Genomic DNA, 12,629 nt, shown 5'->3' with positions numbered 1-12,629 from the left:
AAATCTGCCTGTAAGAATATTTTTCTTTTGACTACATGAAATGTGAGAATTAGTAAGATAATTGATATCAGAATGTAGAATAAACAAACTGTGAAAATAAAATGTAATAGATAAACTCAGCATTGATACTCTTGACCCGTATGTCATGTAAATTTTGACAAAACATAGGAAAATCTCTGCATCCTGCCAGCAATCCATTCTCCTCCATTGCAGATGGATTTTATGAGAGGACAAGTTAATACCATGAATCTGGCTATGTAGGTAAATCCAGTAATAATGGTGTATTCTATAATCATATCTAAAAATAAAACCACCACTTGATTGCAGCTAAGTTCATATGGGCTTTTGGGGCATTTTTACAGATGTTTCTGGGAGTTTTGGATAAGAAACAAATATATATGTAACTAATTTATAGAGCAGAACTAGTTATTTTCATCTGGGAATTATGGAAGTTTCCACAGGCACCTGTTTAAACCTAATATTCTTTCCTTCATCCTATCTCAAGTTTCTGGATAGATTTAATTACGTTAAATACCAAATGTTATTCTGCTACCAGGTTATTAGTAGACCAGCTCAATTTTCAGTGCTTTCTTTTCTTATAACCTCAAGTCTTAGCTTGTCTGTTACATCGGATTGTTTAATTTCATAGCATGGTTCTTACTCGTAGTCCTTTGAGGTCTTTTCTGTAATGTGTACTATTTCTGAATTTTAGTAGTTTTTTCCTAATTCATACAGGAAAGGGATGGACATCATCAGGACAGGTTATTAGTGCTAGCTTAGTTGTTTCAGAGGTTTATTAGACAAGCTAAAATACTTTAGTAAAGCTACTTAATAGTATTAAAGGCAGGGTATGTAAGCCACCTACTCTGGTACCTGCCTCTTGTCAAGAGAGGTTCAGAATAATGGTTTTCAAATGCTTTCCCATATTTTTACCCATCCTCTAGGTTAAAAACTACTTTGATAGCACTGGAAGAGCAGGAGAGAGGTAGGGAAAAGAGAGAGGTAAGGTAAAGCTCTGTAATTTAAAAAAAAATATTTATTTCTGTTCATCAAGTGGAAGAAACTGTTCCCTCTTCAATGGATATTTGTTGCATTGGGACTCTTTAAAGTGATGAATTCATGTATCAGATCAAGTTGATTCTAAGTAGATCACATTTTTTTCTGTGTTCATCCATTCAGTCATTCACAAACTGCTGTGGTATCAGACCAAGACAGTGAGACACTCAACAGCATCGAGCATATATTCAGGATAATGTTAATTAACATAAGTTTTCTATTATACAGGTCTTTATTTTACATAGTGGTAAATGCTAGCATAAAGAAAGGTGGCTACAAAAAACCCACTTGTGTTGTTTTCACAAGTATTTCAAAAGTAACCAGGCTACAGATTTCTGTTTCAATGGGCATGGGATTTTGCAAATGTGTAAGTTTTATAACCCCCTTTGAAAATACATCACAGGGAGCCTAAATGTAAAATACTTGGAAATTTGAAGTCCAAGTTTAGTTCTAGTTTACATGCTGATAACACACATCATTGGTATGAGCAAGAGTAAACAAGTGCTCTGAAAAAAACACAACCCAACAAAAAACTATTGTGATTAAAACTGTCAGCTTGGAATAGAGCTTGGAATAGAAAGTCCCTGCAACTTGAATCTTAACAATGCAAATCATGAATCTCAGATTTTGAAAACTAACTGTATGCAAAACCTTCAGATTTTCAGAACAATTGTTTCCAAGATCATCTTGGAAACCTTAATAATATGATTATGCATCTTCTTTCCTAACTAATATTTATTTTGCATTATTCCATAATAGAAAGCATCACAGTTAATGAGCAAAATGATATCAAACCTTTCAGCAAATACAATGCAGGGAGTATTTTCAAGTATTTCTGGTTATTTTAAGAAGTCACAGTGCCTCTTAATTGCTTTTGTTTGAAGAGACACAGTTGTTGACAAGCAGTAATTCTAAGAGGAAAGACTTGTGAGCTTTTTAACTTAAAAAAACTGCATTTCATTTTATTCTTAATGTCAGTACAGAAATAGGAACAGTGTTTAGAAATAAGTTTTTGATTTTTTTTTTCACAGAAAGAGAGGGCAGCAAAGTAACTCCACTGGAACACCTGGTGGTTTGAATAACTTTGTACTGACATTGTTATTAGTATCCAAGTTCATTTTTATAGAGTCCACAGCACTTGTTGCAAGAGAAGCTTGAAAATACTAGCAGTTAAGCTGCCTGAAATTTTCTACAGGTTTTAATAGTAGTAATATTTATTCAGAGGTCTGTAATTAAAATACATAGAACATCTGTGTTCTCACTTATTTGACATGGTTTTTATGTGTACTGTTAGTCAAAAGTTACTTGTAGATGCTATCTCATGTATTTGACTTGCAAACAGTCCAAATCTGTAATGGTTAAGAATTAAGAACATGCAGTTCTCATAAAAATAGTAACCTCTCCAAGAGTACACAATTAAGTTATTAATATTTTTAAATCAGAGTAATTTTCTAGCTTAGACAACTATTTTCTTACCTAATGATTGACATATATATGATTTTTTTTCCTGCAGTAACAAGAAGCTGTTAGTATGGCTGGGGTATGGAGAAAACAGAAGTCCAAGAATTACAGATATAAATGGAGGCAGATAGGGTAAGTTTATTGACAGGTTTTTAATCTTACGTTTCACATATTAGGTTCAGAAATATAGAGCTCTCTTCACAGCATAATGAATAGAATCAGCTGTTTTGTTAATACTTTTATGTGGTCATTTATAATTTTTATGTGTCTCTCAGGCTTGTATTTCAGTCATTTGGTCTTCATGGCCTTGTAGCAAAGCTGCTGGCAATACAGTGGTATTCTCAAAGTTGGCTACAGGCCTGCACAGCTGTGGAAGACTTGAAGACTTATGTGGAATGTTGTTTATGTTGAAAATTTAAAATATATCCATTCAATATCTATTTATGCTTTTTTACCATCATGCTGCCATCAGTAAAGTACTAGTGGCTTTGGGACACAACTTTTGCTACAACATTATGAGAATATCCAGGTTTTTGAAAGAAAAAAGTTGCTTTTGTTCAGTTTGAGTTGCCTGGTACAGATGAGAACTTACTGAATTGTAGGGAGAAGACAGCTTTTCATCTGACTTAGAACAGATAAATTCACTAGGATCCTAGGGGATTATTAGGTTCTTACTATGGCTGAATCTATCCATGGGAATTTAACTGTGCCCTGCAAAAGAGGCTTGTTTGCCAGCAGCAGTGCCAGTGAAGCTTAATGCATATTACCTTTTCTTCTAAGAAAACAGTATTAAGTTCTGGTAAATTCTGGTGGAGAACAGGAGTACAGTATAAATAAAAAGATATACAGTAACTTTAGATTATTTAATATGACTCTTCAAAATGAACCCGTAGCTGCTAGAACTTGAGACTTACTTTGCATAGTGAGACATCCTCAGGTTAACTGCTAAAATAACACAACAATAAACAGAGATGCAAAAGTCCAGATTTGTACTAAGACTATGGACAGATGCAAGAACATGAGTCACACTTCCAAGCAGCTTAACTTCTTTGGGACACATGCAGTATTAAAACCGCATAAAAAATGATGCATAGCTAACTTCTAGCAAATATGACAGCATGTCAAGTGAGAAAAATGTCTTTTGAGAGAGAAACATTTATTTACATAAGCAACTAATTTGTGCAGTTTCACATTTCAACTTGGAAGTGGAGGATTTCTCCTTACTAAAATGATTTGTGTCATATGAAAAGACAAATAGATGTTTAAATAAGATCACAGACAAACCGCAGGCCTGAATTCAGAAAGGCAAGTGGACTGCAGCAATATGAGCTGATAATACAGTACAGAGTAAGATTACAGAAGGGACCTTTTTTTTAAGAAAGACTTTGAAAGAGAGAGGTAAGCACTCAGCCATTCTTTATACAGTTTTCCTTACAATCAGAGAGTGAGGCACGCTGCATTTTGTGATGCTAAGAGGAAGTTAATGAATTATAGCCACTTCATGGCATTTCAAGTATACTTGGTCTAATTGTACTTTAACCATACAAAAGCAGCAAATACAAATCACATTTTCCTTCTCTGAAACACTAGAGAGGTATCACTGGTATTTATTTAGAATTCCCAGTCTGTATCATCTTGATTTGTAGCAATATGTCCAAGTTCAGTCCCAACTGCTGCTGAGGGTAGCGCCAAGAACTCTGATCTGTTATTTTGAATAGGAGGTGGTAATAGGGACAGTAGTGAATTCTGTGTTTGTTCCTTTATCTAGAAAGAAAAAAAGTTAAAATAAAGCTGCACATAAAAGTCTCCGTAACTTTGCAACTGACTTCATTAAAAGCATGTGAAATCAGAGCCATGTTCTTGCATGTTACAATACTGAAAGTAACAGGATGAGAGGTTTTGCATTCCCCACTCTATTAGTCTTTCAAGACTAATTATATCAGCTGTGCAGTTCTGCTTTAAATTAAGAATATTAACCATTTTTAAAATTAGTTAGGCTAAGTTAAATCAACTTCATCAATGGGGAAATGGATGAATCTTATGCTTCCTATACTCTATCAATACCATTTTGTTAAAAAAGTCTGAAGCAGGTATGCTCTTACAGTATGCTTTTTGGCTCCAGGTAACTTCATTATTTTGTAATCCAGCTCTTTTTGTGGCTTATTTAGGTTACAGCTGTGTCATTTAACAAAATATGGTAAACTCACCTGTTTGAAGAACGTATGCGAAAGCAAACTGCTTGCTGATGGCCTGAATCATAAAATGAACAATATAATTATGTTTTGGAAAGTAAAATACTGCATTTGGATAATAGGCCAGACTGACAAATAAATTTAAGCTCTGTGGTTTTCCCTCCACAGGACAAATATGAAGAATGAGAAGAGCAGCACACAATTCCTACATTCTATGCCTCAATTTATAGTGAAAGCACTACTGAAGAAATCTATTTTTAAAGGCTTTAACAAGGAATTTAATGCCTCATTCAAAAGAGACATAGAACTGAAAACATGTATTTCAGATTTCTGGTTTGGTTTTTTTCTTGGACAAAATACATGTTGAAAGTTAACTTTACTTGTTACAAAGCACATTCATACTGCAAGAAATTCAGGGGTCAAATTACTTTAAAAGTTTGATTCCTTTATCAGACAAGATAATTCTTAAATTACAAATGTAAGTGTATTGTTTTGCATAGTACATCTGGTCTGAAATTCTGACTTCAACAGCATTCAACTGATTACTGTATCCTAAACTGTGGGCTATACTTGGTCTTAGATTGAAGTGACAAAGAAATTAGTTTTCACCAGAATGTTACCTTTTCTCAGGGTCCTGTTGCAAGCAAAGTTCTACCAAGTTGTGGAAAGCAGGTGAAAATGTTTTGGAAAAGGGCATTTGTAGCCTTTCACTGGTCATTGTGCGTGTCATGCTCTCACCAATTCCGGAATCAACACCTGATCGGGAATTCTTCATCCGGGATTCCCCCCGGGGAAAGGTATTTAAATCCCAAGGATAGTAGGTGGGACCTTTCAGTTTTTGTAGCAGCATCTAGTGGAAAGGAATAGCAGTATGAGAGTTCAACAGCTATCCAGACCTATTCAGGGTAAGCTGTGAAACTCCAGGCATAGAAGGATTATTTGTTCTAGAAAGAAGCATGCATATTTGAAGCAACAAAAAGCAGCCACTATTTCAGCAGTAATAGCACTGGTTTCTCTGAGTAAAACAACAAAAAAAAATGCTCAGCATGTTTTTAACTAAAGTTTAGCATTGTACCTGAGTACGAGGCATATCTTGAAATGGAACGTGTCCATTGGCTAATTCACATGCTGTAATTCCCACACTGTAAATGTCAGACTTCATGTTATAGCCAGACAAATCCTGTGAGAGAAAGAAAACACAACTGATCACTGATGCCATTGAGCAGTGCCAACAAGAATACAAGTGCCTCCTTCAAAACGAGACTCTAATACCCCATAACCTACACAGTATTGAAGCAATTAAATTGTGAAACCTCAGGCTTTTTTCAGAAATCTGATGGCTTTACTGAACACAAGTTTCAGGATCTGCAGTAGTTTCCAGGAGGTTTGGGTAAAAAGACTTAGTACAGCATCACCTCACCAACAACTTTAGAACTGGTTCCCTCTAGAACAATTAAAAATTCAGTACATACATGTACCTTTAAAAGTTGCAGTTCAACATCTTTCATTGTACTTCTACAAGCAGACTTAAGTCGGAAATTGAGTACCGTCACTAACTTTGAATAGGAAAAATCATGTGTAATTTATACTAACCTGTCTCAGCAGTTCAGGACTCAGCCAAGGAAGCACCGATGTACTAAACTGGGGGAAATCATATACCACCTTTGACTTCTGTCCATTGTTAACTAAACTGTAAAGGTTGTTTAGGCCAGAGAGAGAAACCAGCCCATCCTCTGAAATCAGAATGTGGCTAGCTTTAATATTCCTGTAACATAAAGTGGTAAATTTTAGTTACAAGAATTGCTCAAAGCACTATTAGAACAGAAAGGCTTTCATATTTCATTAAGTGAGACGCTAGCGTGGAGTTCATCTCTATTGAGAGAGATGATTAGGAAAAAAGTGCCAGAAATTGGAGAAAGGGCCTTGTTCCCTGCAAGGGGTGTAAACTAAGGAAGCCCTTTCTATAACTCTGGTTTTCTTCTGCTTCAAAGAGACAAAGTCAGGCAGGTGGATAATCCCTGTAACAACTAGTTTGAAGAAATGTATAAATACATTTCCTGCTGAGATTTTACAAACTTGGTTCTGCTGTATTGAAAAATTTGTTACTTGTGTACCATCTGACATAAGAAGGTATATAGGAAAAGGAAGGACACAATACTTAAGGTAAGATGCTATCATTTGGTTCTTACCTACTGACATTCTCCTACCTGTGAATATATCCATTCTGGTGCATGTAATTTAATCCTCTGATTGCACCAAACAGAATGTTCCCTATCAAAGCTTCACTCATTCCTTCAGGAAAGTAAGTCTTCAGCAGGTGTCTAGCTGAACCTGGAAGTGAAAAAAAACCTAGCTAGGCCTAACAAGTCTTGTTAAATTCTTGTCTATGCTTCCTTCATGGTATACACTCATCAAGAGCAGCAGTCTCATTGTTATATTGACTCTGGTACATCAAGGACAGTTATTACATGGATGTAACTGATACCCCATGTCATGCTTCTGTTAACTGGAAGTCTATGCCCAACCTGTATTCAATGTAGATATACATCTCCCAGTTACCATTCCTAGCACCATGGTGGGTGCTAGGACTAAGTGGAATTTAATGCAGTTCAAATACCAGTTTTCACTGGGGAGGAAGTCTTCTCTAAACAAATGGTTCAGGAGAGTTTGTTTTTACTACGAGACAGGAGATGATTAAAGAGAAACCTCTCATGGACCATGTGGTCCAACTTGTATCAGCCCTTTTTCCTATTCCAAAACTGCAGTTAACAGTTCTTACCATAGGCCATGAATGGGGAGATGACCCAAAGCCAGCTTCCAGCTGTAAACACTGTCCAAAATGTCATTATGTTGGGATGCTGGAAAAAGTGTGATAAAACCACCTCATTCTATGGAATTAAATGAAAGTGGATGTGTTAATCACAAGACAGCAGTCCTACTAAGAGCATTAACTACATCAGTAATCAGTAAATAGAACTGTTTCCTTGCATTTATACAAGACTGCGGGTGATGTGCATAGCCTGCAACAGAAATGTAAATAGCTTGCCCATAATTGCATTTGTCTGAAGTAAATCTAGTTTGTTCATAGTCCAAACTTTTGGTGTTAAATAAGAGTACAAAACATGCTTCAAATAAGTTGTACAATTACAGAAGTATTTCTAAAGCAGTTGTCAGCTGCTGTCTTCAGAAAGCAACTCTCAAATTTACATATGTGTCATGTTTATTATATTCTACTTCTTTGGAGGGAAAAACTTGACTGAAATGACCCATTGCAAACAAAAGCTACCTCTGGTCAGTAATCCCATATGTATTCCTCACTATCTTCATCAGGCTTTGTGCAGAAATGCTGTTCCTTTACCTGTAAGGCTTTCAAGTGCTCTTCAGAGCAGTTTTCTAGGTCTGTGATCCTTACAGCAACTTGCATGTCTGTAGGTGTATGCCGTGCAAGGTAAACTGAAGTTAAGTTGTTGAACCTCCTTCCTGAAACCAGAAATGGCTACCTTAACATTGGAAAGCATAATAATCCACCACATGGTTTCCTTCATACATAGAGATCATTTTCCAGGTTTAAAGTTGCAATTGATAGCAGCGTGTCCTTTTCTTTCAGAATGTCAAGAAATTAAGTAGTTGCAGAAAAATATATGCAGCAAATTAGTTGAAGCATGGGTCTGCTATTTTAAGAACAAGTAAAAGTATTTAAACATACATCTAAATGAACAACACTTAGTATGCATATTCACATGAACATATGCATGCATAGTAGGATCTAAGGCAGCCATCCTTAGAACAATCAGCTGGAGTAGCCAAGTTACAAGACATGATGTTACTTAAGGCTGTATTTACTGTCACATACAACAGATTTTGAAAATTGACATGTACATGCACAAACATCAAGGGACAATTTCAGGTAATTGTTGATTTGTCTTAGATCTTGAAATAAGAGATTACTAAAATATGAGCAATGCTCTGCACTTTTCTCAACTAAGGAGCACAAGAATAGTCCTTCATTTTACAAACCTAACATTTATTGCAGTTAGCAATAAACTATTGATAGCAGGAAGAAGAAATATTTTGAGTTCCATTTATGTTACCTATTTCCAGCTGGAGTTCATAATGAGAGACATTAGAAGAGCAAAATACCATTTCATTTTTTCCTGTAGATGGGGGAATCCAGGCTAGATCAGAATCAGCCTAACAGAGAGAAGAAACAGTTCTCAAAACAACTATGTAATTTTTAATCATTTATATTTTTTAAATTAATGCAAAAATATTACTAATGCTAAAGTCCAGTACTCAAATAAGAACATTCAAGCTGGTACTTTTACCATTACTAAGACTTAGTTTTATGAGTTACAGGTTTTGTGTGTGTTGTTTGTTTTCAAAATGGCACAAGAGTAACACTTAGATACCTATAGTCTTCTTCCAAAGTGGAAGCCCCAAAGTATTCTGTTTATTTTTGTTGTCAACATTTTAAAAAGTACTCCCTAGTGAGGTTATTTTTAATATGTATCAGCTTTGTATTTGAGCATTATTTGGGAGTTAAACTTTCTGTTTTCTTCTTACCAGGCATTCATGGATGCTGCTCTGAGATAGCTCTTCTGGTCTGATTGATTCAACTGGTGTACGCAGAATACAGGAGCAGTCCTTGAGAACAGAAACAAGTGAATGTTGGTGGAATTGCTGCAATTTATTAAATACGGCAGTGCAAAAATGTAAAAAAGTAGGCCTTATAAGCAGCAGCTCAGAAAATCTTCTGCTACAAGTCAATCAATCAAGGGGTTAAGAAACAGCATAAAGCACATACATGGCAGACCTAGAGAGCAGAGACACTAAAGTCTTCTTCACCAGAAGCTAACACAACAAAGTTCAAACATCTCAGCACTGTGGAAATCCCCTCAAGCAAGACATTTCACCAGGGCTTTTCAATATTAAGGTATGGCTGGGTAACAAGGGCCAAAATTTTTAAAGACAAACTTACCAAACAAGACATGGAACCACTTTAGATCAGGGGAAAAGTCACGCACACCCATTTACCCTAGAAAAAAATAAAGTAGCAAAGTAAGATGATACATAAACCTGTGATAAACTTAAATCTCCTTAATCACAACTGTGAGGCATTCCTGTCAGCTAACACACACAAAACCCCAGAACTCCAGCTCAGGGAAAGTCTGCTTCTATTTAAATAGCATATCAATTTCAAACTCCACACCGAGGACTACATGTCCACTCAAGTGTTCCTTTTCAATTTATGGGTTTAGAAATTTTATTGCCACTTCTGAACAAACAATTTAATTGCAAGTTAACTGCACAAGTGCAAAAAGTAGAAAAGAACGGACTCATGAATCCTTGGCAGTTTGTAGGAAAAGAAATAATTGTCTGTTGTTTTAAAGGAGCACAGCTGTGCTAGTCAGATCTCTGCTTGGCTGTGTGCAGCTGAACTAGCTCACAAAAAAAAGCAAGGCAGAAGGAATTGCACTTTACATTTCACAAGTGAGAGAGGAAGTACTACTGTAAGGGATTTCAGTTAAAAAAAAAAAGCAACTCCAATAATTTTCACTTTACTTAGGCTACAGAATCAGCAAACTCCCTCACAGATCAGAGTAGCCTCTCTGAAAGTCCTCTAGCAGACTTAATTTATGTCTGATGCTCTTTGAAAGCTTAGGCAGTGAGAGAGGTGTCTATTTAGTGTATCAAAGCTTCTGTAAATATAGAATGGGACTAACTGTTCTACTTCAGCTATAAACACATCTTCAACAGTAGAATCACTGAGGTTGGAAAAGACCTCAAAGATCACAGAGTCCAACCTAACACTGCCAGACCCACCATTAAACCATGTCCATAAGCATCACATCTACATGTTTTTTGAACACTACCAGGGGCAGTGACTCCACCACTTCTCTGGGCAGCCTGTTCCAATGCTTGACAACCCTTTCAGGGAAGAAAATTTCCCTAAGATCCAATCTAAACCTCCCTTGGTGCAACTTGAGGCCAGTTACTGTCATCCTATCACTTGTTATGTGGGAGAAGATGCCAACTCCCACCTCACTGTAACCTCCTTTCAGGTAACTGTAGAGTAAGAAGGTCCCCCCTGAGCCTCCTCTTCTCCAGGCTAAACTCCTTCAGCCACTCCTTGTAATACTTGTGCTCCAGACCTTTAACCAGCTCTGTTGCCCTTCTCTGAACACCCTCCAGTGCCTCAATGTCTTTCTTCTTGAGAGGGGCTCAAAACTGAACACAGTACTTGAGATGCAAACTGGCCTCACCAGCGAGTACAGAGGGACAATTACTTCCCTGGTCCTACTCGCCACACTATTGCTGATACAAACCAGGATGCCACTGGCCTTGACCACCTGGGCACACTGCTGGCTCATGTTCAGCCACCTGTCAAACAGCAACCCCAGGTCCTTTTCTGATAGGCAGCTTTCCAGCCACCATGAGGAATCCTACTTGGTGGCTGATAAAAAGTCAGCTAAGGGAGATAGTTCCATGTTAATATGTAATTTTGGTATGAAAGTTAACTTATAAAAGCTGAAGTACTATACCAGAAACTGATAATTTTGTTTATTAAGGAGCGAAGCTTATATATCCTGCATTTAAATTATGTATGCTAGTTAATCGAGAGAACACTCTTGAAAAGCTAACAAGCCCCCACCACCCCATTCACTGCCAAATATCCAAGCCATTCCTAATCTGTTACATTTTTACCCTGAAGATATACTTGGAGTAAAGAAATACTGTAATTCCTTATTATAGATACCAAATGGAAACAAAAGTCGATCCCTAGCAGGTAGCAGGCACCTTCAGAGGATCAGAGCTTGACTTAAACAACTTTCCTCAGGAAGTCTGTAGCAGAGTAGAAAAAAAAAAAGAATGCAAGTAGTTCAAGATACTGCCCAGCACTGTAATGGCTACAGCATCCTTCTCCTACTTGGAAAGAAGTTGCCTCATTCTCCGACACAAGACAATTTATTCTGCTGCTTTCAATATAAAACCACAAAAGCTAAGCTGAAGAAAAAAATCTTAATAACTATGATATACTAAAGTCAAATTATTGTAGACTTAGTTCAAAGGTGTATAGCCAGCCAACAGAAACATCCGTGATGCACATTTATTCAAGTAACATTACAATTTTAAGATTTTTATTTTTTTTTCCTTATGTAGTTTGACATTGTTTCCATTTTTCAATACGGATTTGGATCATGTCCCCACACAAACCTTTTCGCTGTCCCCATATTTTTCCTTCTGCAACGCAGGTTTGGTTTTTTTTGTACTGTAGATAGTGACAAGTGTTGTACAGGTAAAATGATGCATTCATCGCATCTTGGCCGAAGCTTCAGCGAGCGAACAGTGCAGAGCAGTAAAAAGACACAGAAACCTGTGCCTGTGCGCTGGGGGAGTGTGGAGGCTCCGGAGCCGAAGCCCCGGTACCGGGAACGCGCATTACTGGGTTCTGCTGACGCTGAGCTGCAGCTCCTACTTCAGCGTTCGCAGTGACTGAGGCAGCTCTCGGTCGTGTATCTCGAGTGCAATGATCCGTCCGTGACAAAGCACTGGAACGTGCGGAAGGACGCCCCGCAGTTCCTCACTCGCTCCGTTAAGTTCGTACCTCGCCTTCCTCGCTGGGCCCCCGCCTCCCTCCGGCCTCCCGCGGCGGCCGGGACAGGGCTCCGCTCCCCGCAGCCGCCTCCCGAGCTCGGTGTGCGCAGCTCCCTCTCCCCGGCCCGCCCGGCTTCCCCCGCAGCGGGGCAGAGGGCGCGGCCGGCGCGGAGCCCCGGCGCAGCGGGAAAGCCTTTCAGGGCGGCAGCGCCCACTCCTGCCCGCCGCCGCCGGAGTCAGGGCCGGGGGCCGGCGCCACCACCGCGCCGCCCGCCAGAACCCCGCCCCGCTCCCGGCCCCGCCGAGCCCAGCGGCGGGGGCTGC

The 12,629-nt window shown here is 38.3% G+C and overlaps 1 protein-coding gene across 3 annotated transcripts; it reads right to left on the bottom strand.

Moving 5' to 3' along the window:
- Window positions 1-2,631: 2,631 nt before the first annotated feature.
- On the bottom strand, window positions 2,632-12,546 carry STRADB (STE20 related adaptor beta). Of its 3 annotated transcripts, none has more exons than XM_069022164.1 (12): window positions 12,316-12,546; window positions 9,688-9,744; window positions 9,273-9,353; window positions 8,801-8,900; window positions 8,068-8,189; window positions 7,489-7,567; window positions 6,917-7,040; window positions 6,303-6,474; window positions 5,785-5,889; window positions 5,330-5,559; window positions 4,725-4,767; window positions 2,632-4,281 (listed from the first exon to the last, which is right to left on the bottom strand). In XM_069022164.1, exons 2-12 carry the CDS (start codon window positions 9,697-9,699, stop codon window positions 4,129-4,131), a joined length of 1,221 nt encoding a protein of 406 aa, XP_068878265.1. In that variant the 5' UTR covers window positions 9,700-9,744; window positions 12,316-12,546; the 3' UTR covers window positions 2,632-4,128. The 3 variants fall into 3 exon arrangements, with proteins under 3 accessions (XP_068878265.1, XP_068878264.1, XP_068878263.1); XM_069022163.1 differs by having other exon boundaries at window positions 7,489-7,597; window positions 11,925-12,545; XM_069022162.1 differs by having other exon boundaries at window positions 7,489-7,597; window positions 12,316-12,545.
- Window positions 12,547-12,629: the final 83 nt, after the last annotated feature.

This window comes from Aphelocoma coerulescens, chromosome 7, assembly GCF_041296385.1.
Source record: "Aphelocoma coerulescens isolate FSJ_1873_10779 chromosome 7, UR_Acoe_1.0, whole genome shotgun sequence".
In the NCBI taxonomy this organism is placed as follows: Eukaryota; Metazoa; Chordata; class Aves; order Passeriformes; family Corvidae; genus Aphelocoma; species Aphelocoma coerulescens.
This window is presented reverse-complemented; position numbering and strand designations above follow the sequence as displayed.

Coding starts and splice junctions, on each gene's coding strand:
- STRADB (XM_069022163.1), bottom strand. Junction 7,598..8,067: donor AGCACTTGAAAGCCTTACAG/GTAAAGGAACAG, acceptor TTAATTCCATAG/AATGAGGTGGTTTTATCACA. Junction 7,041..7,488: donor CTCCCCATTCATGGCCTATG/GTAAGAACTGTT, acceptor TTTCACTTCCAG/GTTCAGCTAGACACCTGCTG.